Genomic DNA, 25,863 nt, shown 5'->3' with positions numbered 1-25,863 from the left:
GTGGCAGGTATTTCCCAGGAACTCGGTTCTGCCAGGCTGTGGTGTTTTCATTAGAAAACCGAGGGTTTTTTCAGAATAAAGAGAAGAACTCGGTACTCAGCTTATGATAGGTCATTTACACAGAAAAACAACACAGTGTAGCAAACTCGGTATTTGAAAGTCTCACAATATTTCCAGGGAAGGCTGATTCTGGAGAAGCTTTTCATTATTAATAAAGAAACAGAGAGAGTTTTTATTTAAACCTGCTAACCACTGTGGACGTGTCACTTAAACTGACTTTTCCAAGTAAGAATGTGTGTAATTAATTATTTTTTCCACTAATTGCAAAGTAAATGTGTTGATTCATAAAAAAAGTTTGAATCATTTATTTAATTTAAATCCACACCATGATCCTTTCCCATCCTTGTAAAGCGTAAGTCAAAGAAGCAATACCATTAGTGGAAGGGTTAAACCGCCGCCATTGGTAACCACCTAATATCTACAACTTCTGGGTAAAACCACAATTTGCTTCTTAATGTCTTTGAAAAAGAAAATTAAAAAAAAACAGGTTTTTCTAAAGTGTCTCAAGATAATGTTAGTAAAAACATTGTCGGCCCACCTGTTAAGGCTCAGTTATTGCCACTTTTAAGGAAATAAACTTGTGGTAACAGCGTGCGCTAGCTAGAGCCTATTAGTGTTTTATCATCTAAGGCAGGCCTGGTTATGGAGGTTGAGGGGTTGACCTTGGGTACTGGGGCCTCCCCTCAGTGTGTATACAGATCCCCCCACTTTTAATTATGTGGGGATTACCCCTTTATATGAACAGGCTTTGTAGCATTAAAGAACCTCTTCCTCAAAAATCCTCCAATAAAAAAAACACTTCTGTAGCATCACAGCAGGGCACAAGCCAATCACTGTCTATCCCCAGAGTCACATGTTCATCAAGTGGACGTCTATGTTCAGATGGAGCCGTTCATTATGGAAAATACATCACAAAAAGTATAGTTTTACTCACTATGACTGCTATTGTGATAAGAATGTTTTCACAAGAGGTGTTCCCACACTTTAAGACTTTCCTGTGTTTGGATTGTGTAGCTCGTTTGCCACATGGACTGAATAAATTAATGGACTAACATGGCAACTCTTCAACCCCCCTTTAGTACTTTAAAAGTGGCACTCACGGTGGTTTTTACCTCCAATCTTTTACGTTAAGCCATGCCTCCTTGGCAAATGGAAGAAAGGAAAGGAAAGAACTGTAAAATCATACAGGAATTCTGTTTATGAGGCACCGCAACACAGTTTGTTGGAGCTGGCGATGGAAGTCCATGTCAAAGGACAAGCAGCTGGACCTATAGTGGCATTTACCAGATGTTTTACCAGAAGTCTTTTAATATACATAGACTGACATATTTAACAAGACTCCGACTTACTACAGGTGTATCCACTGTTTCGGTAACACAGTGCATGCACAGCTATCCACCTCGACGTCGTGCCAGCTGTGGTGTTGCTCCTGGACTTTGTTCCCCACAGCCTGTAGCAAAACCCTTGCACGCAACGTGCCAACTGAAAGCACCCCAAATCACACAAAGAGAGGAGAAGCCAAAGTGGGAGGGAAAGCCGGAGGAAGCCTGCAGAGGGTTTAGACACGGGGCAAAAAGGAAAAGCCCATTAAGTGACTTCTCTAGCTTAGCCAGAGAAAGTCATACGCAGCTTAAAAGGAACGACTAAATTTCGCCACTTCTCTGCTGCCAGCTGTGAAAAATTATGTTTGTGGATCATAATTGCAATCTTCATTAAAGTGGAGGAAATCCAAGAAATGGCTTTGTTGAAACTCTGTTAAGTTTGGAGAAACATTTGTTCAACTGTAAAGGTTACATTTACCAAAACTGAAACATTACAATAAAGCCAGTGTATACAGGTGGCTTGAGGAAAGAAAATGTAATGAACCCCCAGTTTTTTACAAGCCTCAAAACCCCTGTGTACACCTCATTCTGGGTTGTGCTTGGACTCTTTTCCTGGCACGTCAAGATGAAAAATAATAATAAAGACAAATATGTAAGCACTGAGAATTTTAAGCCACTGGGATGCTTTTGTAGATGAAACTCCCACTTATGAACGATGACCTTCAACAAAGGTGAGAAAAGGTGGTCCTGCTTGTTCTTTTTACAGGGAGTATTGCTGAGCTCTTGGATTGTGAAGAATAACACACAGTTTTCGCCAACAGAAATGAGTTGTAAGCACTGTTAGACATGTTCACCGACAGGAAGCCGAAAGCGTCTGTTAATTCAGTGGGTACGGACAGTCGCTTGGCTGATCACTGGTGACTCTGAGCTTTGCTTTGTTTTTCCAGCAGCTTTTCAAATGTTAAATGTGCTCACTAACCAGTTGTTTGCCATTTGGCACAGGCACACATTTGGAGTTTTTCACTTAGAGCAACTTCCTATTGTACTGTTAGTGAAAAGAGTGAGAAAGCATCCAGCATTTTAGTATAAGGAGGATTTTTGTGAAGTGACAAAAAACATACGAATTTAGATTTAAGACTTATAGTTTTTAAACACAAGTTTTAATTATCAAAGGAGCGAGATGACATGAGCATTTAAACCGGTTGCTTTACAGTGGACCCTCGTTCTAAAAATAACCCGCGATAGGTGAAATCCACGAAGTAGCCAACTTTATTTTTTAGAATTATTATAGATATTTTAAGGCTCTAACAACCCTCACTACACACTTTATACACTTTTCTCAGACAGGCATGAACATTTTCACACTTTTCTCTCTTGTTTAAACACTCTCAAAGTTCAAACCTTCGTAGAAAATAAGTCCAGTTTTATAGACGGAAACCAAAAATTAAACCCTGTTTTCAGGTCCAGAACATGGGACTAGAGCAGCTGCTAGAGAATTCAACATTATGAATCAATGGTACGGAAGTAGAAAAAGCAAGAAGAATGAGTTGAGTAAAGTTTGACGTATCTGACTGTTTTATTTCGCTTAATGCGCCTTATAATCCAGTGTGCCTTATGGTCCGAAAAATATGTTAACTTCTACCTTCCTTTAGCTTTAACTTTTTGTGCGATGGCTAGCGTCTTCCTTTGCCTTTTGGGTGCTACCGCAGATGCCTTTGACGGTGCAAAACGTTTCGTCGACATTGTTGTGTTTGTTGGGGAGAAAACTTACAACCATACAGTACAGCACTTCAGAGTTATACTGCTAGCGATCGAAGATTTATGTAAATTTGACAAGCTGAACGCATTCTGTACTGGACAGGAGACAGGTCTACAACTAATCAGGACGCAGAACACAATGCGCTGTAAAAAAAAAAAAGAAAAAAAAAACATGCAAAATTGCACACAAAAAAATCCGCGAAACAACAGGGCCAGGAAAGGTGAACGAGGGGCCACTGTTTTGTGATGAGAAACATGTGGAAGAGTGACACCAAGAAAATTGCAAACTGAATTATTGTAGGGAATAATATAAATAATTTAGGATTGTTTTAGTTTCTTTTTTATATTTTAAAAATGAACAAAAAGCCTTTTAAGTTAGAAACTATGATTTTACAAGTGTAGTGTGTATTTGTCAACATATAGAAAGTACCGTGTACGAATTTAACATTTACCATAGTTCCTTCAGGGTCGATAAATTGATCTGAAGTTCAAAAGTGATAATAACGCTATATACGTATTGTTTGTATTGACAACATAGGGAATGCTACGTGATGATATATGGGGATTCTAAATATCACATCGGACCTCTGACCTTTTCTTCAAGATCAAATAAGGGCAAGATTTCATGAAATGTCTTTTATCTTAAAGTTCTACTCTCTTTGTTTTATTGCGACTTTGTTACATACACTACAGTAACACGTTATAACCATTTAAATACAATACGTTCCTCTAAAAAAAATCAATCAAAAACTATTACGTGATATTTATGACAAATATTTTAAGAACTATTACTGCAAAATGACAACCAGATGCAAACGGGGTCTTGAGGTGTCATTCCTTTTTATTAAAGGATCTATTTAAAATAATACAGGGGGGTAACATTTTAAATAAATCCTTCATTCTTCGGCAGTTTTTTTCTTTTGTGGTAGAACCACCTCAACTTCCCTCCCAACTCATCTTATGCCAGTATTTGGTTACAAATCCTTCCTGTCACGTTTTTTTGTTTTTTTCAGTCATCACACAGTGTAAACACTTCATATGGGGTCTAAAATCTGTATAACAACCAAAACCACTTACATAAGCCTGGCCTGCTTTCTTATTAACATTTTCACAGACTCTGTATATCTTTACCGTTATTTTCCCATTTGTAAGGAACACTTAAATCAACAAGCTTCCTACTAACATTTGCTTTTCTGACACTGTTTAGGCTAGGCACCAAAGTTACATATATCCACAGCATTAACCACAGGCAAATATCTCCTATCTGATATTAGCTTTGCCACCATTTCCTTGGACATCATGGTTATCACAGTCAGCAATAAAACAATTTCCTGGTGGTCTCTCGGTATCTTTTTCAGTGCTGGCATACAGTGCTGTAACTGTATGCCAGGCGTTCTTTATTAGCAGCCAACATGAACCATTGTACACTCGTAACCGGAAGTACCCCCAAAAAAACTCTTTTTAGAGAGCCACAGCAACACCTGCTGGAACCCTCCGTAACAGCAGCAACGGCAGGCAGTATGGACAAACATAAAATTACTGTTATCTACACTTACTAAAAGGAAAAACTAACTAAGGAGAGATGAATAACTGTAAAGAAATTAAATAAGCAAAAGACAGGGTAGCTTGTGTGGTTGACACACTAAAATGCACAATCAAGCTAAAATGTGATAAAGCAGGCATAAACAAGAGACTGGCACATGAGACTGCCATTAAGCATTGGGCAACCAAACACGGTCACCAAGGCAAATAATCTGGGTTCTTCCACTAGCTAAAAACCAAGTAGAGTCGAGATGGTCAAGTCAAGTAGGTGCTAGTAGAAAAAAGTAGGACAAGAAAACACTAGGACAAAAAACAAGGGACTACAGGTCACCCCTCTAATCATGCTCTGATTGGAGCACTGGAGTCCAGGTTATGTTGCATTCACAGGCACAACTCAGGTAAGGAATGTTTTTCACTAGGAATTCCCCACATTGATACAAGTATCAAGCATTAGTATATGACCGGTTGGGAGTGAGAACAGGTTCATGGCACATGCAGTAACACCAGGTGCTGACTCACCTTCTTCTTCCCTCTATTTCATTCCTCTCGCTCCCTTTTGAATCTTTTTTCCCTCTTATTATTCTCTCTTTTTAATTGCAGATATTAAAAAAATTTCCAAATATTTCCCTTTGATGGGGAGGGATTCCTGACATCTCTTAGATGTCTGTGCTGCTTTGTGGTAACCCAACTCTGGTTGAAAGCATTTTCCTGGGAAAAAGAGGCGGCTCGCAATCGAAGGGGCACAGGGACACCTGTGGCTCTGGCGCGGCGGCGACTACAGATCATTCCTGGACGCGACTCAACACCGACCCAAGCACACAAATGCACGCACACACACATACACAGACTTCCACTCACACAGAAGAAAGTCCTCTGGCCTTCAACCTGGCTCTCCCCACATTTCCAGTGGCCTCTCCAGTTCATTCAGTGATGTGCACGCTAATGAGAGTAATATGTGAAAATGAGGACAGCTGCGTCTATAAACCCTGTCATCAATTTGTCCCAGTCATTAAAACTGGCTTTGATTGGCCTAATTGTGGTCAGTCATGCTTGCCAATGGTGCGGAAAAGTACATGGTATCCCTTTACAAGGAGAGTGGATGATGAAGTCGGAGCGCGTTGCTCTGCTATGGAACAGTGATGGTGAAGTATATTCTTTATATATATATTCAACCCGAGGCCAGAAGTGACCCATCTGATGAAGAGGAGAACACATAATGCACAAATGGCTGACAAGTTTAGACAGTAAGGTTGTCTTTCTGAATGTTAACTGCAACTCCTGTGATCCCCCCTGAACAATGTTTTATTTTTCCCTCCATAAACCAACTCAAACCTGCAGACCGCTACTCAAAACCAGTATATTATCTGATCAGGCTCAGCACCGAGCCGCCGCAGGATTGCATTCTTCAGACCTACATCGTGAGGTCTGCTGAGACAAAAACTTTCATGTACTGTGAAACAAGACTCCTCCCGCGGGGCCATCGACTGTCACTCTTCAGAGCGAGGTGATTGACTCCCCGAATACTTTGCTCTTCAAACATCACATTTCTTATGCACACAAACACGTGCGCATGAGGAGAATGTGTGGCGGGCGGCCATGAGTGACAGCTACGCATGCCGGAAAAGGTGGGTGAAGAGGTGGGGGGGCTCAGTTTCTAGGAAGGTGTGATGGGGCAGCATAGGTCCACCAGGGCAGATGGCTGTGCCGGTAGGAATTCGTATTAACCCCCCCAAATTGTTTCCATGCCGTGGCCATCAAAACGCTGTCAGGTCACCATCTCTTCTCTCGTTTTCATTCTGCTTCATCCCTCCTATTACAGACGCTCACAGGCTTTGTTCTCTTACTTACTGGGTGTTTAGGGGGGGCTGTGATGTGTATGCAAGTAGGTGTGTGGCTTGCCTGTGTTATATGTGCAGACTTGTTTCTGAGCCATCAGCAAAGGTCTAACCTCTTAAAAAGCAGTACTTGGAATAATTTAGGTGTAACTGAAAATACGTCTCAGGATTTCATGCATGCTCGGCAGCTGTAATCAATCTCTTTGAAGAAGTGGCCTGACTCATTTGGAAACCAAATAAATGGCCACTTTCGCTGAGCTGTTTGACATTAGTTTAACTGATTGTGGAAAATAGGACACTGATTTTAAGTACTTATGTCACTTCGGGTCTCTTTGTTATTTTTCAGCAGTTATCCAAACTAATATTCGCTGCACAAAAAAAAAAAATCCTACAAATTAGTATGGAAAAGGAAGTCCTTCAGCACATTTTATGAATGTCCAGTAAAGTATCTCAACCACCTCTGATGTTGCTGTAAAGGAAGCAAATCTGAGGAAGTTTACTCCAAGTTCTAGTCCAAGGTCATGGTTCTGGGTCCCAGCTGTGAGCTGTTTGATGGTCGGTTGAGCTCAGACAGAAAAAAACAACCTCTCCCCTGCCTGTCAGACTAAAGGTACAAGGCTATGTGTGTCTGCGAAAGGTGGGAGAGTGAGAGAGCTCCTATTCACTATTTTGGGGATCTGGGGATGCTGCGCGGGGTTACTCGGGGCAACAGGCCACGCCTGAGCGGAGGGCTCTGTGAGGAGGGTGGGAGTTGATTACAAGCAAATGTCCTCCATCATGATCATTCCATTGCAGTACATCTCTTTCATGTTTTGTTGGACTTGACCTGACCTTGGACATATCACTCTCACTTCATATCACTCTCAACAACTGTCACCCATATAAAAAAAAAAACAAAGGGCCATAAAATTGGCTAAACCTTTTGGAAGAGCTTCTTACATCCCAGCACTTTGAGAATGCACTCTAGTCTCAATAATGCATTCCCGTGGTTGTTTCTGTGATATGGGGAGCCCAGTCCTGCTGCCGTGTGATTTATGAGAAGCATCCAGGAGACGAGGCAGGAACAGAAACTTTGGGATCTGATTTTTCATTGTTTTCCTTCAGAGGTGTGGAAACATTCAGCAAAAAAATCCCCTGACTTCTCCTGGTCTCCTGTCACTGGTCTACTTTTATCATGCTATAACGCTCAGTACCAGGAACCCATGTGTCCTTTTCTTTTTATGCACACACATGTTTTTAAAACTGTCTCGTGGAAAGGATACACCAACACGCACTACACACACACACACACACACACACAGGAATACATTTACACCTCAAAGACTTAGGGCTTATGAAGCAAATCCATCCACTGATACACACATCGCATTTCTCTAGAGAGGAGGAAGATGTTTTTTTGACGTAAGCCTCTCAAAGCAGTGGGATGTGAGAGGTAAATCAAACATCCTGCAGTGACACAGATGCAGCCTCCCTGTAGGAATACCGTTCAAAGATTTCCAAGTAGACTGGATGACAAGTACACAGACCGCTGATGTGTTCAGGAGAGAGAAAGCGGCAGGGAAAGGGGACGGCTAGAAAGAAGAAGATGGGAAAAAAAGGTGAAACGATGCAGAAAAGATGTTGGCAAAGGATATGAGAAATGTAAAAGGAAACGATGTATTGTGAAAGAAAGGAAGGTGGCTGTCAGAGCAGCAGGAACAACAGCAGAGACGAGACTGATGGGATGAATGAAGAGACACAAGCGGGGCTTTGGGGGGGAGGAAAAGATGCAGACGCAGAGTGAAGGAGTGGGTCCATATACAGCTGATTAAAACCACATGTGTCTGCCTGAGGTGAGGACACCGCAGCGCTGCGCACACATGCGAGGAACGAATGCCGTCACTCGCACCCATCAGGGGTACCGCACGCTTGTTTTCACAATTTATTTTCTCCTGCCAACTTTCTGTGCTCGCAAAAACTTTTAACATGTCATCTCCGCTGCGTCTGTCTCCCCAAACGGATAAATAAATACACACAATTGTTCTTGGGCCATCTTTCCTCTTACTTACTCTGCTAATGGAACAATACTTTGGTAAGCGTTGCCATGACAAGAAGCTCCCTAGAGAAACCTATGCGGTCAGAGGAGTCATGGGAAGAGGGCAGTGGGGGAAACCGGATGCCCAGGACACGTCGGAGGGCCCGGTACTATGAAATGTATCACGAGTCAGAATTTCAGGTGTCTGTTTTTAAAATCAGTTACATTATATATTCATCATCTCGCTATCCTCCTTTGCATTTATCCAAATTTGTCTTTCTATGAGCTTCTTTTTCCTTTTTTTGGATTAAATAAATATACATTTCCGTGCAATTTGGATAGCTTACATCCTGACAACCTTCACATGTATTAGTGTGCGTGCTTTAAAAAAAGCACAAAAATAGTCAAATTACAAAAAAAGTATCCATGACTTATATATATCATCTTTGGTAAAATGTATTTAGGACAGCTGGAAGAGCCTCGAGAAAGGAGGGAGTGAAAGGCGAGGGGTAGCTGAGAGAAAAGGGGGCGAGACAGCCATGCTATGGGAAAGTGTTTTGGGGAAACCAAATTAAGGGAAAGAAAGGCTGGACACAAAGGCCTTTGAAAGTGGCAGACAGTTCCCTTGACATGTGCCTTAAAAGAGATGCTGCCGCTGATGCCAAGAAGGGGGGAAATGATAGGGGAGAGAGAATGGAAAGAGAAGGAGGAAAGGAAGGAAAAAAAGAGATCAAGGCAAAAGATATAGCAAAACTAAGAGGGCAGACATAAGTGTGCACACACAACGAAACTCATGAAGGAAGACAAAGGTGAAAAGTGGAGGGAGGGAGCAGGTGAAGTCACAATAGATGAAATGAGCACAACGGATAAGGACATCAGTGCAGGCCTGTGGTCTGTGGAGCAGACCAATTCAAAACAGCCTTCCAAGGTATACGCTTTCTGAGCATGCCTGTGCACGTGCACTTATGCATGTGTGAGAACACTTAAGGGAGATGGATGGTTGGCTGGCAATTGCGCACTTAAATGTTCGTGTGGGAGAGGCGTCAGAAAGCGGAAGCTGAATTTAAACAGACTGTAAAACAATGAGCATCTGCAATTGTCTGATCCAGTTTTCAAATCTGAATGTACGGTATGGCACAGTGTACCGCCCTGTTTGGTTTAACGCAGTGGTTGTAATGTTTGAAGAATAGGAGGAAAAGTTGTTTTTTAAAAGAGACTGATAACGAGAATATATTTCAGAATCTTAAAAAAATAACAAGTAAAATCCTCCCAGGTTTATTATGTTGCAAACATGTAGATAGAGTGAAAATGTAATCTGCTCCTGCCTTAATTTTGGCACTTTGACATCATTGAAACAAACCAAAACGTGTGAGCATGCGAGACTGTACCACTGCACCATTCCTATTTCTGTGTAAGCAGTGCCTATAAGCAGAAGAGACCCAAGATCTTCTGCGTCAGATCTAAACAGCAAAACGAATGTACGTTAAATCGCTGCGAGGTAATTTATGGAACTGAAGGAATAAATGACATAAAACGCCCACTTTGTGTGGCGCTGCTTGCTGATGATGTCAACAACAAAACTGCAACATGCTTTTTCTCATGCAGATCCAGCCTCTTTGATGCAGGTCGGCCCCTCTCTTTTTCCGTGTCTCCCCTCTCTCTCTCCTTCTGCCATTGTGTGTCCCTCAGAATTCACACTGGACTCTCTCCCTCTCGTCCTCACACACACACATTTTATTCCTTCCTCGGGGCTGTGTCTGACTCCGGCATGAAATCAATTTCAGAGCCTGCACCCTCCCACCCCAGCTTTGGCGCCCATTCTCTCTCACCATGAAGCGAGACTGTTGCTGTGCCAGCCTGAGAATAACCCCCACCACCACCTTAATGCCCCTTTCCTGTCCCAGAATCCTTCAGTGCTCTACCCTCGTACCACCAGGCTCGCTTCCGTCCTCATCATCACCTGCTGTTCAAAGTAGCTGCGGAGCTCTCAGCTTTCTGTTATATGTAGCCTAGATTTTGATCAATACATGAAATAGGAATGCTTAGTTTAAATATAAAAGTGCAACTCATGGAGATAGTTGAGACCTGCGCTATAGTAAGATTCTTTGTTTTTTGCTTTTACTATCAGGAATACCTATGAAAATGATGTCTGAGAAATTCTTACTGGGTTTTTTCATAAATAGCTTGCCTTTGATCATCAAAATACACTCGCAAAAGCTAAATAGGATCCCATTAAAACTCCACGAGGAGAAAAAAATCAAAGGCGTAACAACAGTTTGGCAAAGTGACAACTGCATGAAAAGGCTCGGAATCCCAAAATTGGTATAAAGTGACAAACAGTGAGTAAGTTGAAAGAGGGGTGGACATATAGAGGTCCTGTGCCACAGCTTTTATCACTGTTATTCCCTCCACTGACACACACCGTTCTTTCCTAATCCACACTGACAGAGTTTTCATCATCTGAGGAGGTGGGGACGACGGAGGACTGAAGGGAATTGGTCGAGGTGGGGGGACTTTCCTCCGCTCTCTCTCCCCGGTGGCGTTGCGCGTTGAGCGGCTGCAGCCGTGGCCACCAAGGCCCCCTTTGTGCCGGTAATCACCAGGTGGTGAGTGACGGCACCGTGGCCTCCCGCTCTCAGAGAGGGAACGGGGCTGGGGAGGGGAGGAGAAGGTGAAGAGGAGAAGGTGCAGGAGCGGAGCAGCCTGGAATGTTCCCAGAAGAGACGGAGAGTGCGAAAGAGAGGGAAAGAAAGGAAACGAAAAGAAAGAGGCCGTTTGACGAGACGGGAGAGGAGGAGTTGGAGCATCTGTACCTGTCTCACAGGTGCACCGCAGGAGGAATGTGCTTCGCTGTGATGACTCAATAGGGCTTGAACCGTCAATGAAATAGCAAGGGAAAAAATCTTCTAACAGTGTGGGAATTGTCGGTATTTCACTCATTATCTTTCAAGTTCATCTCATAACCTTGTTTTATTTGACGGCTCCACTTTAACGAGCTGATGTCATATAAGCTCCAACCAGGCTCGCCGCGTGATTACCGCTATGATTTCATGTCTTGACTCAATTATGCTCACCGAGAAACGGCCGTAAGCACTGAGTGATGTTGAAGCACATCCGAGTCTCTGAATCTTGGGAACCAAGCGAGGAGTCAAAGTTCAGTTTTCCTTCCTCTGCCACTACACTTCTCTCTCTTCCCTTTTTTTCACCTACACCCCCTCCATCGCTGACTCACCTGTGATATAACAGCACCGACGTCCCCTTTTCTCGTTCTCTGTCCTACAGAAGCACAGATAGCAGTGTCACAGTCGTCTCTCTTTCACACACAAACACACACACAAATTCCAAGCCTTCCCAGCTGCCTGTGCACCTGGTCTAGCAGCTGTCATCACTGTGGTAACTGGCATACAGCAGGCTGTGTCACTATCACCTGGTTCATCTGCCTCTGAAGGAGAGAAAGAAATGGGCACAAAAGCAAGACAGAGAGGTGGTTGGGAACAAGAGTAAAAATTTGAAAGTGTGTTTGCACTGAATATCGGTAAAAGGACTGGTTATTATCTAGCGCCTTTCTGCTCAAGCACTCAAAGCACTTTATGCAACATGTCTCGTGCACCCATTCACACAAGGACTTTTCTTTGTCTAAGTGCTTCTAGCTAACATTCACACTTGAGTGAACGCATCAGGGGCAACTTGGGGTTCCGAATCTTCCTCAAGGATACTTTGGCATGTGAACTGAGAAGCAAACCACCAACCACTCGATTAATAGATGCCCTGTTCTACCTCCTGATCAAAAGCTACCCTAATATTGGACAAACAACCTATCGCATGCCATAGCAACTTCATCTTATACAGCAATTTTAATTATACTCATCTCCCATGCCCACCATACATCACTGTTAATAACTTCCACCCAGCTGCTCTTCATGTATCCAAGCAGCTATTGCCAGAGCTGAAAAAGGAAGCACAGAAGTCAGTGGAGTGGTCTCCAACCTCGTCTTACCTCTTCTGGCTCCAACAGAAAAACAATATGGTAACAGCCATAAAGGTAAAGTTAAGGTTCACGGGCATCTTTTAACATTTATGATTGCTTTCTGCATGCACTGAGGGTGAATATGATCCTCTCTGTTAGACGAGGGTTTATTTTACAAAAGAATTTTGTTCAGTGCCAGTGAAGCATCTTTGCAGGCACAAAGGCAGTAAGCAAAACAGCTGGTATTGTGTAAATGGATCCCTTAAAGGTACAGTCAAACATTCTTCAAGGCTTTTTATTAGAAAACAAGAATGTTGTGCTCATAAATATGCATTCATTAGTGTGTAATTACATCTTCCAACAAAGTGATATAGTCTCATAAACTTTAAAAATACATAGGAGCGGGTGGCAGTTTGTAGAAGCCACAGTGTTGCCCCACCATCTAGAATGCAGTGTCCAAGATGGACATAGCCATTCCACCCAATCGTGTTTTACATATGTGGCCAGAGACTGGTCACATATGTAGTACATCAAAGACGGAGGAGGCAGATTTTTATTTAGGCTCAAGATAAGATTATACCTATGTTTTATGCTCTAAGAAGTTGTCCGCTTCACCATAGAAACAGAAACACAAAGTAAAGAAACAATGTGAACCTCACACTCTTCCTGATAAAGAGTTTGATTAAATTCTCACATTATATGAGATTTTTTTCACTAAGTGTCTAAGTCTCACAATGTTAAAGCCACTTCAAAGTTTTGCTAACGCTGGCTAACAGCAGCTAACTGCGGCTAACATCGGCTAACAGGGGCTAACAGCAGCTAACAGTGACCGAAACACACTCTTACCAAAAAAAAAGTTCAGGATATGTTCAACAACTCAATATCACCGTCTTCAGACAGAAGTGAGCTTTACTTACTCAACAACTCCTATCGAGCTCTTTTAACAAAGTTTTACAGCCTCTTTCAGAGTAAATAGGCGTGGACACCAGCCTAAACAGACAGCCTACACGCAATACAGATGAACAGTGGCCGGAGCTCTTTGTCCTACGCTGGCCACAGAACTAGGATGATGCACTTGAATTGAGAGGGGTAAGAAAACAGAATCAATTTGATTGCACTATTTTACCAATCTATTGATATCTAGTAGTAAGATTTTACACACTGTAACTTTGAAATTTTTCTTTACATTTAAAACACTGGAAAAAAGCAGGTTTGCAATGGGGTTGCAGTGGCCTTACATTTGCTCTTGTTTGACTTTTTGTTTGTGGTGGACAAAAGAATGAAAGCTATGACTTGCTTCTGAAACTGTTTTAATTTTCCTGCAACATTATTTGTTCAGGTTGACGTTTGGCGCCTGTCAAAACCAATGATTGATCACCACCCAGAAATACACAGAAACTTGTTCAACAGTTCAAAAAGCCTTGCCCTTGCCTTTAAAACGGGTGTAGCAAAACAAGACTTTTAGAGACCCCCTGCATGGGCAGCTTTAATTACAGCAGAGGAAGTGGCAGAGCTTAACGTGAACCACCCTGCTTGGCTGTTGCTTCTCATGACTCTGAATGAAAGCAGAAAAGCAGTTTAATATCTTTTAATGTGCCTGTGTGTGAGAGAGTCGCACGCTAGCAGTGTGTGGCAAAGGCACCGTGCAGCATATGGGTAGGCCCGTCTGCTCTGCCTGTTAAGCAAGGGGAGGGGGGGGGGGGACATCAAAAGGTGGATTTTATACCCCCCCACCCCCTCTGCACACTCGATTCCCACACCTCACTATAAATCCCACCCCAAAAGGAGCCATTTATGGGACAATAAGAGCCAATTTATGGGCCTCCAGAAAATGAAGGCAATTCAGAGGTGTGGGATGAAAGATGACAAGGGCATTCTTGAGGTTACAGCCGTTAGCTAGTTGCCCTGTGTTTTTTCACAACTCTACAACAACATTGAATTCTGAAGATGGAAAGAAGAGGTTGGGTATTAGAGGCCTGGAGAATTTTAGGCGCACCAGTTCAGCATAAAATAAGCGCACATACCAAACAAAATAAGCAACTGTTTTATTGAGTTTTTGGCTGCATGGTGTTCTGGATTTAGATATTAGTTCAGATTTCACATTTAGTCATGTGGCTGTGGATTTGTCTCAGCCTGAATGACCTTGCCTATCCCCTGGAGGTCACAAAACGCTTGCCGTTGAATACATACATAAAGACAATGGCATTAGCAGCTTTTTTGAACACACACACACATGCTAATAGACAGATGCACAGGAGAGGTGGACCAGATCACATCTGCCTCAGAGTTACTCAGGTGTGATGGGATTGCTAGAATACTGACATGGGATGTTTGAGGGGGGGGAAAGAAATCACAGAAAGGCCTGTGCTATACCTCAACTATTCAAGCATATACAATAGATCCCAGGCTTGCAGTGAGTGCATTGCCTGATGGGCGTAACAGCAAATCAGGCAATGCACTACTGCTTTATCTAGCTGCTTGCATGGTTAATCGGTGAGCTACACTCAAATGGTGCATCTCTTTGAGGTTGCCCAACAATGAGTCAGCTACCTACATTAGGTCTGGAAACAACTCCCGAACAAATCAATGATTGCCCCATTTCTTTTTTTTTCTTTCTCTACTTCTTTTCTTTTTTTAATTCATTTTGTTTAATAGTCTGTAATAGTTACCACATATCATTAAGGCCAACCTCTGTGGCTTCTAACAGCGCTGTAGGCAAGCCAAGTGTTTGTTGTCGGCATTTTATTGGCTTCCAGGGAGGAGGGTTGTTGTTGTTCAGTGTAATCTTGGCACGCCAATAACAGGTTTCAATAAAAGCAGCTGCTTTCTTATGGTAGTTGAGCCGCTCTCTCCCCTACTCCTTTTTGCAAGTGTGTTGAGTGGAATAAATGGAGCGCTTCCTGTAGAGAAGAGTTTGAGTGTCTCCATTTGTCCAAACACATCTGCAGATTTTCTTTTCTTCTTTCTTGCTGTAGCTCTCAAAAATGTTCAGAAATCACTTGGTGCGTTTGTTTGTCTTTCTTGTCGTCTCTGTCACTCATTTCTACAGCAGGTTGATGTGGTTTATAAGCTATGACATAGCACAACAAGTTTAACCACACTGCCCCCTTCAGGATACAGAAGGTTATTGCAAATCAACCAAGATGAAATAGCAGATATTTCAAAGATTTTCTTGCAGTATTACATCTGTCCTTCTGAAGTAGGTTTGCATACTTTTGAAACACAGGTGAACAACACTGTACGACTAAACTAGATGTGTTTCAGTGATATTAAGTACCTATCCTATAATAATTCCGGCACAATCAGCACTTTAAAAATACAAAATAAAAAAGAGGGCAGTTCTTGCCCAACTTGCTGCACAAAGTTCCCTTAAAAATCCTTGTAACCATAAAGTCTGTCTTATCTATTGTTATATTGGCTGTAGAATTTGTATGAAGATGAAATGAGGAGAAGCGGAGATGAAAATAAGAGCAGAAGGAATGTTAAGACAAGTGGGCAGAAGATTGAGTAAAATTAGAAATAAGTCTGTCTGAAGTGGTGTCTGACTGGACACCGCAAGAAGATTGTGAAACACAGTGTAAACACCATGATTGATTGCACACAGTCCTGCAAATGTAATAAAGCAACAAAAGTTTCAAGTTTCCAGGAACTCTTAGAAAGAAACAAACATTTATGAGTAATATGTATAAAATCTTCCCGAGATTCTGAGTATGAAGCTTGATACTAACTCCTGATGCAGTACAAGGAAATATAAAACGTGTTAGCTCAGTTTTGTCCAGAACCAAAAGTTTGATAAATAGGAGTGAAGTCCTCCAGCTTTCTTCACCAAAATATCTCCTTTTCCTTGGCAATGAAATTGAAATTGCCACGACAGTCTACAGCTAAAAGATAAAGAAGTCCCTGTGTAACTAAAAGATATAATTTCTCTAGTGTAAAATTAAGAAGCACACTGATAAACATTATTGCATCTCTGCTGGAATATGAACCCTGACACAGCTTAAAGTTTCCTCTCTTGGTTTCCTTGAGGTTCCGTTGTTTTGGTTTTTTTCCTCCAAACAAACCATACAACATTAAAAATTAACAGGGTTTTTTCTGCTTCTTTGTTTTGTTGGGGGTTTAGCTATGCTGGTGGCATGGTAGTGTCAGTCTTTTGTTTGCTCTGTCACTTTGTTTTGGGAAATGTCAAGAAACAAAGCTTTATACTGATATTTATGGTTCCCAGGACATTAAAGTCAGTGGATTTTTGTAAACCTTATATACTTTGAGTCATATAATGACTCAAATACAAATAAACTTGGCATCACAATAGGGTGTACAAAAACTGTATATAAAAGATGGAGTTTTGAATCTGAAAAATAAAGCCAATGAAGAAGCATCTAGAACCTGCATTAACTTTTCATTTTTTAGGCTTCAGGCACATAGAAAGCTGCAACAAGTCAGATTATGAAGGCAACTATGAGAAAAAGACCCTACCGTAAACTTTTTCCTATTTGGTTTAAGGACAAGATGCTCATTTTGTAAATTAGAGCCATCCATATATTTTCAAAGTTAGATCTACTTCTGTCTTATGACATCAAAAACCCATGGCCAAAATGCTCAAGATAGGGCTTCATAATTGTTTTATGTCAATCTAAGCAGAGTTACTACTTGCCACCAAGCAAGGTAGACAAACTTTAAACAATGTCCAAAGTTTGCAGTGACAGTTGGCGAGACCTGACCTAAGAAGGGGATCCCACAGGACTTCACCAACATCATTAATAGTTGCTACAAAGGCCACTCGCTGACAATGAAGAGGAGTGGAAATGAAAAAGAAGAAAAAAGAAAGAAGAGGAAAAGGAGGATACAAAAGGAAGACAGTGCTCAATGGATAGATAATAAAGATTAAATATGCTAAATGCTAAACTAAATGCTGCTATCCTAAAGTATGGGGGAGAGACACTTGAAACTTACGTGTAGACATCTTTTTTTTTTCTTCTGTTTACTTTTTAACACTCGTTAGCTTAGCTAGCCAAGCAGCCTAGTGTTTACCAACTCTGCTGGCTGTGATGTCACCGGCAGTCATTGGCTCAAGCTAGAAGCTAGTAGTTATAGTTTTAACACTTCGTAACCTGTCACCTTGGTCTTGGTCACCTTGGTCTGTGAATTTTTCCCTCACTACACCAACATAACCTTGAATTTGCACGGTCTCAAGCACTGACTGTACAGATATTGCACTGAACAAAAAAAAATCTTGCATAGACAGTATTGTTGCCCTCAGGATGCACTGCAATCAGTTTCCAATCAGTCAGTTAGTCTATAGCACCAACATTTTCAGCTGTTTAAAATATGCTTTAGTTGTCATCATATTTTGTGGTGCTGCTTATCAATACTATTGAACTGGAGGTACAAATTTGCAGTTTGCAGCAATAACCACAGACCTCAAATTATCATCCAAATCACACAATGTCTACAATCAAATTGGTTTCTGGCAAACATATGGACTGTTTAAGTTCTGCACGCGTATACCCAATCAGCATGAGGTCAGTAGGCAACCATGGGGAACACTACAACCTTTGTCCCGGCTTGCTCCATCCGTACTTGGGCTTGTTTTTGAAGCCTCGGTTTGAACCCTCTGCTATCAGCCACCTGGGAAGTGAGTGACAGCTTTTATATGCCATAACACATGTAACTGATATGAGTCAATGTGACTCATCCAGAAATTACACACGATTTTCCACAAATTAGTTTCAGAGACGTCCCTCCGAGTCAAAAACAACTTTAATTTTCCTTTGTTTCAAATACCCTCCTGACTTAAATACAAGTCCATTTCCATCATCTTTGGACGGGTCCAGCTAATTTTGCAAAAGTCACATCTGACAGAGCCATGCACAAAAGCTGTCACAAATATTGTTTTTGTGGACGATTTCACAGCCATTTACTAGTCTATCATGTTGTCAACTAGTCTTGTTGTCGCAGGCCTGAGCGGTCTGATCTCTGAGTGACAACATGTTCTGGTCACATAAAATGTACCGAAGCAAAAAAAAAGGTCTCTTTTTCCACCAGTTCATCAGCGTGTTGTTTCCAAGAAAAACCTCACATCAGTCAAGCTCAAAACAGCAGCTTGTTGCCATTGCTGGAGCCATCTTTGCTAACAGCTGTGCTTTGTAAGTGCAGCACCTCATCATTGACTGTGAGCTGTAGTTTCACCTTTACTTGTTATCATTTGTTTCTTTCACGTGTAGTTGTGCAACCGGTTGGTGGGGGTGATGAGAAAAGCCTGTGTGACTCTTTGAGCTTTCAGAATGGAAATGATTAAATGTACATATGTAAGATTTCCATTTTTGTTCATATCAGCTTGGACCGTAACGCACCCTTGGGCTCTCAACAAATCTGTAAGTCATGAAGCAATCGGGGAATAATCCTGGAACCCCAGTGCAAAATGAGACACTCGTTGTGATTAAAATCATTTTAAGCTTTAATTTCTATTTTTTTAAAAATCATGAAAATACAATTAATTCTGTCTTAACTGACTTTTTTCCCAGGTTTAAATGACATAAAGTTTGCATTTGAAAGCCAAACAATGAGTTCCTTCCTACAGCAATAGTGGGGAAGGGGGGGGGGGGGGGCATAGATTTAAAAAGAGCTGAGGGGGTTTCCTAAGTCAAAGATGGTTGGGAACCAATGGTTTAGATGACAGTATAATAATGGTCATACGGCTGTGACCTCCCAAATGGATTCAGAGGTTATCCATGATTCACTCCGATAATGAGCCTCATCACTTAGGCTGTCACCCTCTCTCCTTTAAGGCCCCAGGCTAATATCTGCAGCCAGCAAAGCATGAAGGAGCAACATGAGCAGCAATCCCATGCAGCACTGGCCACTGTGATACATTACTGTAAGCGAATGAATAATTAGATACTTATTTTGCATAACACTGAAGCCTACTGCACTGTGTATGACTAGAGTAGGCGAAGAACTGATGTAAACTGGTCTGCTTTTGTACTCGCCGGTGCCAGTTTCCACTTGATTTAAACACATGTAAACACATTTTCCCTGAGGTGCATATTGCCGGCATTCAAAGGCTTTTTTTTCTTAAGCTACAGTAACACTTGACGCCAAGGGAAATCAGGCCTTGGATTTACAGTTCTTCAGCTTGTCAAGTACTTTAAGGAAAGGACATTCAGTCATGGTTACTTCCTCAGAATTGTATGTTATTTGAATGTGTACACGTACACAAACATGACTGCAAGGCTTTCAATGGCTTTGGCGGGAGAGCTGTCTCCCTTTTGTTGGGAATCTTTACCTGTACAGCATGCATTGCAGATGGCTCTTTGGTGCTTTTCCTGAGTTCTTTCAGTGTTACTTAGAGGCAGTCAAGACAGATTGCAACCTATCCAGTTAGGTGAGATTTGCAGGGACACAGTCTGCGATAGGACGGATCAGAGCCAGCACAACTGAAAAGCAGGGGCTCCTGCTGGAGGCCACACTGACGACCCCAAGGACTGTAAGAAGGAAACAAGTGGTTGAGTTCCGGCAGCACGCTGGCGCAACTTAATCCAAGCCTGCAAATTAAAAAAAGGTAATTAATTTATTTGCATATACAGTAGTGTACATGTTGATACTATAGAACATTCTACTATATTGCATTGTATTTGTTTAATGGTGTCTTTGTGATCTTGTTCAGTTTTATGGGGAATCCTGGATGTTGTACAAGAAAAACGGCGGTGATTACTGATTTTTATCTGCTGAAAAGGTTACACAGCATTAACATTCGGATCTTATTACCACCAAGAGATCTCAAACATGATTTTATTCATGTTTTGTCCTCGGTCTTTTTCCAGATGTGCATGTGTCAGTGTTTGCTAATTTCTCACCTGGTAAACGCAGCAGGGGTGTTGAGGTGGTGAAACAGAGCCGGCTCACACATGAGGGAGGACCGCCGGCACACACTCACACAGGACTGACCCAGTGGAGCGAGGTGAACCCTCAGAGCACTTTTTGGTGGCCAAGTAGGGACAGATTTACTGCAGAAGTTCTTGATGATAACAAAGAGAAGGAAAAAACTGACAACGATTAGAGTTTGAACCAAGCAAGAACTGAAAAATCGCTCCTCTATCTAACGCTCATAAGGGAACAAAGGCCTGGGAAACAATCCTGACTTTAACTTAAAATCTGGATTTATCTATTATATAGATACACATATACACACATCTTTGATAATATTCTGTTTGATAGATCCCCAACTGGAGAAATCTTTTTCTGTCAATACTTTACTCATATGAACTGCAGTTGTGATCAGAAGTTTCCATGCACTCATCATGGGCATGAATGTTATGGTATTGCTCTATTGGAATATCCAATAGGACCCAATAGTAAAGTTTAAGAATTTGGAGGTAGACCTCCATGATGATACCACCACTATGCTGATACAGTGTTGTTAGGTTTGAAAGGCTGAGATTTACTCCTCCAAACATACCTCTTGTCACTGTGGCTAAATAGCTTAATCTTTGTCTCATATGATCATAAAACATTTCTCCAGATGACATCTGGCTTGTCCACGTGGGCAGCTGCAAATTTTTAGTCAAGCTTGAATACATCAATTTTGGAGCATTGTGATGTAAAAAATCGCTTTACAGTGACGTTGGTGTTCCAGGAGTTTCAAGTTCAGGGCAGGCTTGAGCCTTCATGCTTCCTGCGTTGTTCCTGAACCCATATTCCCTTTTGAGGACCTTTGCAAAGAAGTGACACATCTGAATAACTTGTGCTTACGTGCAACTGTCTGAATTATGATCTTGGAATCTGCAGTTGTTTAGAAATGGCTCCAGCTAGTGTAAATCCACAGTTCTCCTTCTTAGCTCTTCACTGAGTTCCTTGGACTTTCCCAATGTTCTGAGGTCAATCCAGTGAGCACTGTCAAACAAATCCTTTTTGTGCCAGCAAAGAGAAAGAGTTGTAGGCTATCATGATCACTAATGAGATGTTAATAGGATTTGGCCTGGTCAAGTTAAAAGACCCTGTAGAACCTTAAACTTATTAAAAGATTGAAGTGAGTGTCTGTATACACCTGAGACTGTAAGTCTAATTTAAAACCTGTGAGGATTAGAGAAAATCCAAAATAATTACCAACTTGTGCACCCAATTTTTCATTTGTAAAGTCATTAACGATGTATGCTGTACAATCATTCCACTCTGGAAAGAACAGTTAAAAAAATAATTAAAAGCCCCAAATTATTGTGTAAAATTCTGACCACAAAAATTCCAACAAAGGCACCGAGGCGTCAACTGATAGGTTTACAAAGGCATGCACTCTTTTTTGAGATTTCCACACATTTCAGAACATACTTCATAAATCTGATTTATGACTGAAATTTGCTGGGGTACCACCTAATAATAATACTCCATCGCTTTTTTACATCTTTGTACCTGGTGAGTGATGTAACCAAGGACCCGCTTCAGCATTCCCACACAAGTGAACTCCTGAGGAGTGAAGGACTTCACCTGCAAGATCAGACATAAACACGCTACCTTAAATGGAATTTGGGGAAATAATATGTGTGCATGTTTGTACTGAGCATACAGTTTAACTGTGATTTAGTATATTTAGTCAAAACTACCTCACTTCTTAGAATCGCTTTGACGGCCTCGCGTATGTCACTCTTGTTGGTCACATCCACAGTCCATACGTAGGGTTTACCAATGAATTCCTCAGCATAAGGGTGCTGGGAGGAGATCTGCGATTGAAAATTATAAACTGTTATTATATCTTTGATAAAATATTGCCAGTATTTGGGATTCAACAATGAAATAACAATTTAGATAATATAAAATATTTATTTTCACGTTTTATCCCCATGATTTAAGAGTTGCTTGCCTGTCTTGTGGTGGGCTTGCCCTTGTAGAAGTCATTGCTGGCTGATGAGTGTGGAGGGTCAAATCTAGGCTGAATAAAGACACATCCCATTCCTATTGCCTCAATAGGTGCTGGACCTTCATAGGGGAAGCCAAGACCTACAAACAACTGAAAGGGAAGATTTATAATATTGCAGGTTATCCAAAATAATTCTCTTTCTACACTGTGATCGGCTTTAATTAGACCTTAGCTTTACGGAGAAGTTGTTGAAAGTGTTCCTGAGTCAGCAGTCCGTGGTTTCTGATGAAGCTGGGCAGATGCAATGTGTGTCCAGGAGGCTGATAGACTGTGGCGTGAGTCTCCAGTTCTTCACTGATCACTTTCACATACTCATATTTACCCTGGAGATTACACACAGAAAAACAACAACAATAAAAAAAAAACAGATGGATCACTGAGTACATGAAATTCAAGCGTGTTCAAAACCAAAATATACATGATATAAATATTTTCTTCTGTCCTGTGGCGCTATTTATCCATCTGGTGTAAGCTTCCCAATTTTGGTGATACCGGCTGTAGAAATGTTTGCCTTCACATCAGCATAACGGAATAAACATTGCCAGTCTTGTGGTTCTCCAAAAAAGTTCCAAAAAATGCCTTTTAAAAACAGAAATAACAATCAAGTTTCTCAAATAAAGCCACAAACTTTCTGTGAGCAATAGAACCATTTCCATTCTACCAAAGTGAACCCACCAACCTGGCAAGCATGCAAATAAATGGAGTGGTATTTATATAGTATGGTATTTAACTGTTCTGCTCTAAGTGAATGAAATCACACCACATAAGCCATATTCACCCATTTACTTGGAATTACTTCTGCTCTTTAAAGTGAGCTCAACCTAATAGTTGCATCGAGATCAGGGGTTCAGTGTTTCCAAAGTTTGCTCAACAATATTTGGTAACATGTAGACTGGAAGATGCCCTCTGCCCCCCTCCTAGCTATCTACCACTGATGAGACACTTGACATTAATGCTCCGTGTCTCATCTATAAGGTTTGCTAGTTGCATGTTTTCTTTGGCTGGCAGGCATAGTTTGGTATAAAGGCAAAAGCTTCACAACAATTGCCATGGAGCTTCAGATTTACTTATCTTTTAACTTTTCAACAATTCAAGTGGCTAGTGCCCTTAGTAACGCAGTTATTAGCAGTACCATCTAGAACTATCGTACTCGAGAGAAGGCAGACATTTTTATACCCAATATCTCCAGTGCAGTTCACACCAAAACATGAATCCTTAAATAAGTAGTTCTACAGGTCTGTCTATTAACAAGTATTTTTGAGTTTTGGGTGACGTACAAACTAAGATCTAGTCGATATGGTGGCCACGAGGTTTCAAACGCATTGCAACTTAAGGAAATGTCAACGTGTTTTTTTTTCTATTGCCATTGTGTTTTATTCAAGCTCAGCTGTGTTGTGTGTTTTTTAATAGTTGGTGTTTTCCTAAGGTTGCAGTGCATTTAACCTCTCATAGCCATCAAGTAGAGGACTTCTTGGCATAATTTGTTGTGAATGTTTGTTTTCTGGTATATATGCACTTTTTTTGGTCCTCATACCTGCCACATGTAGTCCTGTTTTCCATAGACCACCGCTATCCTGTCTTTCTTGTAGCTCACTGGCTCGAGCTCGCTTCCCTTCCTAACGGTTCCTTCACTCACAAAGCCCAGGAAGGAATTATCAGGAGTGTGAGCTGGAGAGAACAGAGCAAAGAGGACTTAAAGGAGATCTAAAAATAATTACTCAAGGGTTTGAACTTCAGCTACGTTCAGAGAGAAAAAGGTAAAGCAGCAAGTCAGTCCAGTAAGTTTTTGGTAGAAATGCTGACAGACTTGAGCAGAAACTTCTCCCTAACTTGGTGATTATTTTAACTAAACTGTGATCAAAGACGGTGAACACTTATGAACCTATCTGCTCTGAAGATGACATAAAGAATAAGCTGATTGAGAGAAATGTGAAGGCTACTATTGCCGAGGACGCTTATTAGGACTATAGTTGAATAACAGTTTATATTAAAATTCTGCAAGAGAGGAAAAACATGCTGTGCAGCATAAATCATCCTCTGAAGGAAATGAGAACTCCACATATATAAGAAGGTTAGGTGTTTGGATAGGCAGCTGCCACCCTGCTGCCCTCTGACACACTGAGGTAGGTGTGAGAGATGAGTATTTACTTTAAAAGGAATGTGCCAGCAAAGGTGTGTGTTCAAACATCGATTTGTAACCTTTGCGTGTGTGTGTGTGTGCTGTCCTCTTGTCTCAAGATACTTGTTTAAAAGACCTTTGCCAAATCTCCCCTCATTCACCCAGCACAGAATTTCCTGCTGGCTCCTTTTCAGCTCCACTTGTCTCCAGCGTCTGTCTGGGTTCACCGCTTCACACACACCTATCAGATATAGTAGTGATATGCAATGAAACACTGCTATGGTCATGCAGCTTGTGGGGGTTTGGAGAAAAGCTGGGAGTGAATGAAGCGTTTACAGTTCTTGTTTCCTGTAATCCTTCAGTCAACTGTCTTCCTCTGGACTTTTGCAAAACAGAAGCATAAATGCTTAAACATTCTCAAACTTCATTCTTTTCTTTCGTCCTACCGTGTCCTTCTTCTGTTTTGTTTTCTTTCTGTCTTTTGGTCCTTCTCACATCCTCAACTAACACCCCCCTCCTCCTTTAGCAGGACAAATAAACAGTGTTCCAAGCTGAGGGATGAAGAGTGGCTCTCGGCCCAGGGCTTCCAGCTTTTCTCCATCTCCCGGCAGGGTGGGAAAGATGACAAGGAGAGGTGTTGGAATGAAAGCTCCGTCTGGGCACGAAGTTTATTTAACCTTAGCTGTTAATCCTCTCATTGTAAGGACACTTAGAGGGTTGCATTGGAGACATACAGTGGGGCAAAAAAGTATTTAGTCAGCCACCGATTGTGCAAGTTCCCCCACTTAAAATGATGACAGAGGTCAGTAATTTGCACCAGAGGTACACTTCAACTGTGAGAGACAGAATGTGAAAAAAAAAATCCATGAATTCACATGGTAGGATTTGTAAAGAATTTATTCGTAAATCAGGGTGGAAAATAAGTATTTGGTCACCTCAAACAAGGAAAATCTCTGGCTCTCACAGACCTGTAACGTCTTCTCTAAGAAGCTTTTCTGTCCCCCACTCGTTACCTGTATGAATGGCACCTGTTTGAACTCATAATCTGTATAAAAGACACCTGTCCACAGCCTCAAACAGTCAGACTCCAAACTCCGCCATGGCCAAGACCAAAGAGCTTTCGAAGGACACCAGGAAAAGTATTGTAGACCTGCACCAGACTGGGAAGAGTGAATCTACAATAGGCAAGCAGCTTGGTGTGAAAAAATCAACTGTGGGAGCAATCATCAGAAAATGGAAGACATACACGACCACTGATAATCTCCCTCGATCTGGGGCTCCACGCAAGATCTCATCCCGTGGGGTCAAAATGATCATGAGAACGGTGAGCAAAGATCCC

General features: G+C 41.6%; 1 protein-coding gene across 4 annotated transcripts in view; it reads right to left on the bottom strand.

Annotated features, from left to right (window-relative positions):
• Positions 1 to 25,863, bottom strand: part of LOC147323172 (alpha-1,6-mannosylglycoprotein 6-beta-N-acetylglucosaminyltransferase B-like) — a 48,779-nt gene that overhangs the window by 4,470 nt on the left and 18,446 nt on the right. Inside the window, exons 12-21 of one of the 4 annotated variants that reach the window (XR_015130727.1) lie at positions 23,940 to 24,073; positions 22,573 to 22,728; positions 22,349 to 22,495; positions 22,092 to 22,208; positions 21,901 to 21,975; positions 20,352 to 20,512; positions 19,781 to 20,039; positions 11,899 to 11,973; positions 11,764 to 11,807; positions 1,260 to 1,607 (exon numbers count right to left, since the gene is read on the bottom strand). Coding sequence is in view for 2 of the 4 variants with exons in the window: in XM_086303380.1 (XP_086159506.1) it covers positions 19,868 to 20,039; positions 20,352 to 20,512; positions 21,901 to 21,975; positions 22,092 to 22,208; positions 22,349 to 22,495; positions 22,573 to 22,728; positions 23,940 to 24,073; positions 24,661 to 24,765 (1,067 nt within the window). In the remaining 2 variants the exon portion in view is untranslated. Of the gene's footprint in view, positions 1 to 1,259; positions 1,608 to 11,763; positions 11,808 to 11,898; positions 11,974 to 18,322; positions 20,040 to 20,351; positions 20,513 to 21,900; positions 21,976 to 22,091; positions 22,209 to 22,348; positions 22,496 to 22,572; positions 22,729 to 23,939; positions 24,074 to 24,660; positions 24,766 to 25,863 lie in introns of those variants that run through there. The other 3 variants (XR_015130728.1, XM_086303380.1, XM_086303379.1) reach the window with 3 other exon arrangements.

The sequence above is a fragment of the Aulonocara sp. 'chitande type north' Nkhata Bay genome, linkage group LG8, assembly GCF_057382095.1.
Source record: "Aulonocara sp. 'chitande type north' Nkhata Bay isolate Kocher_YH1m ecotype deep benthic linkage group LG8, A_spYH_male_GT1.1, whole genome shotgun sequence".
In the NCBI taxonomy this organism is placed as follows: Eukaryota; Metazoa; Chordata; class Actinopteri; order Cichliformes; family Cichlidae; genus Aulonocara; species Aulonocara sp. 'chitande type north' Nkhata Bay.
This window is presented reverse-complemented; position numbering and strand designations above follow the sequence as displayed.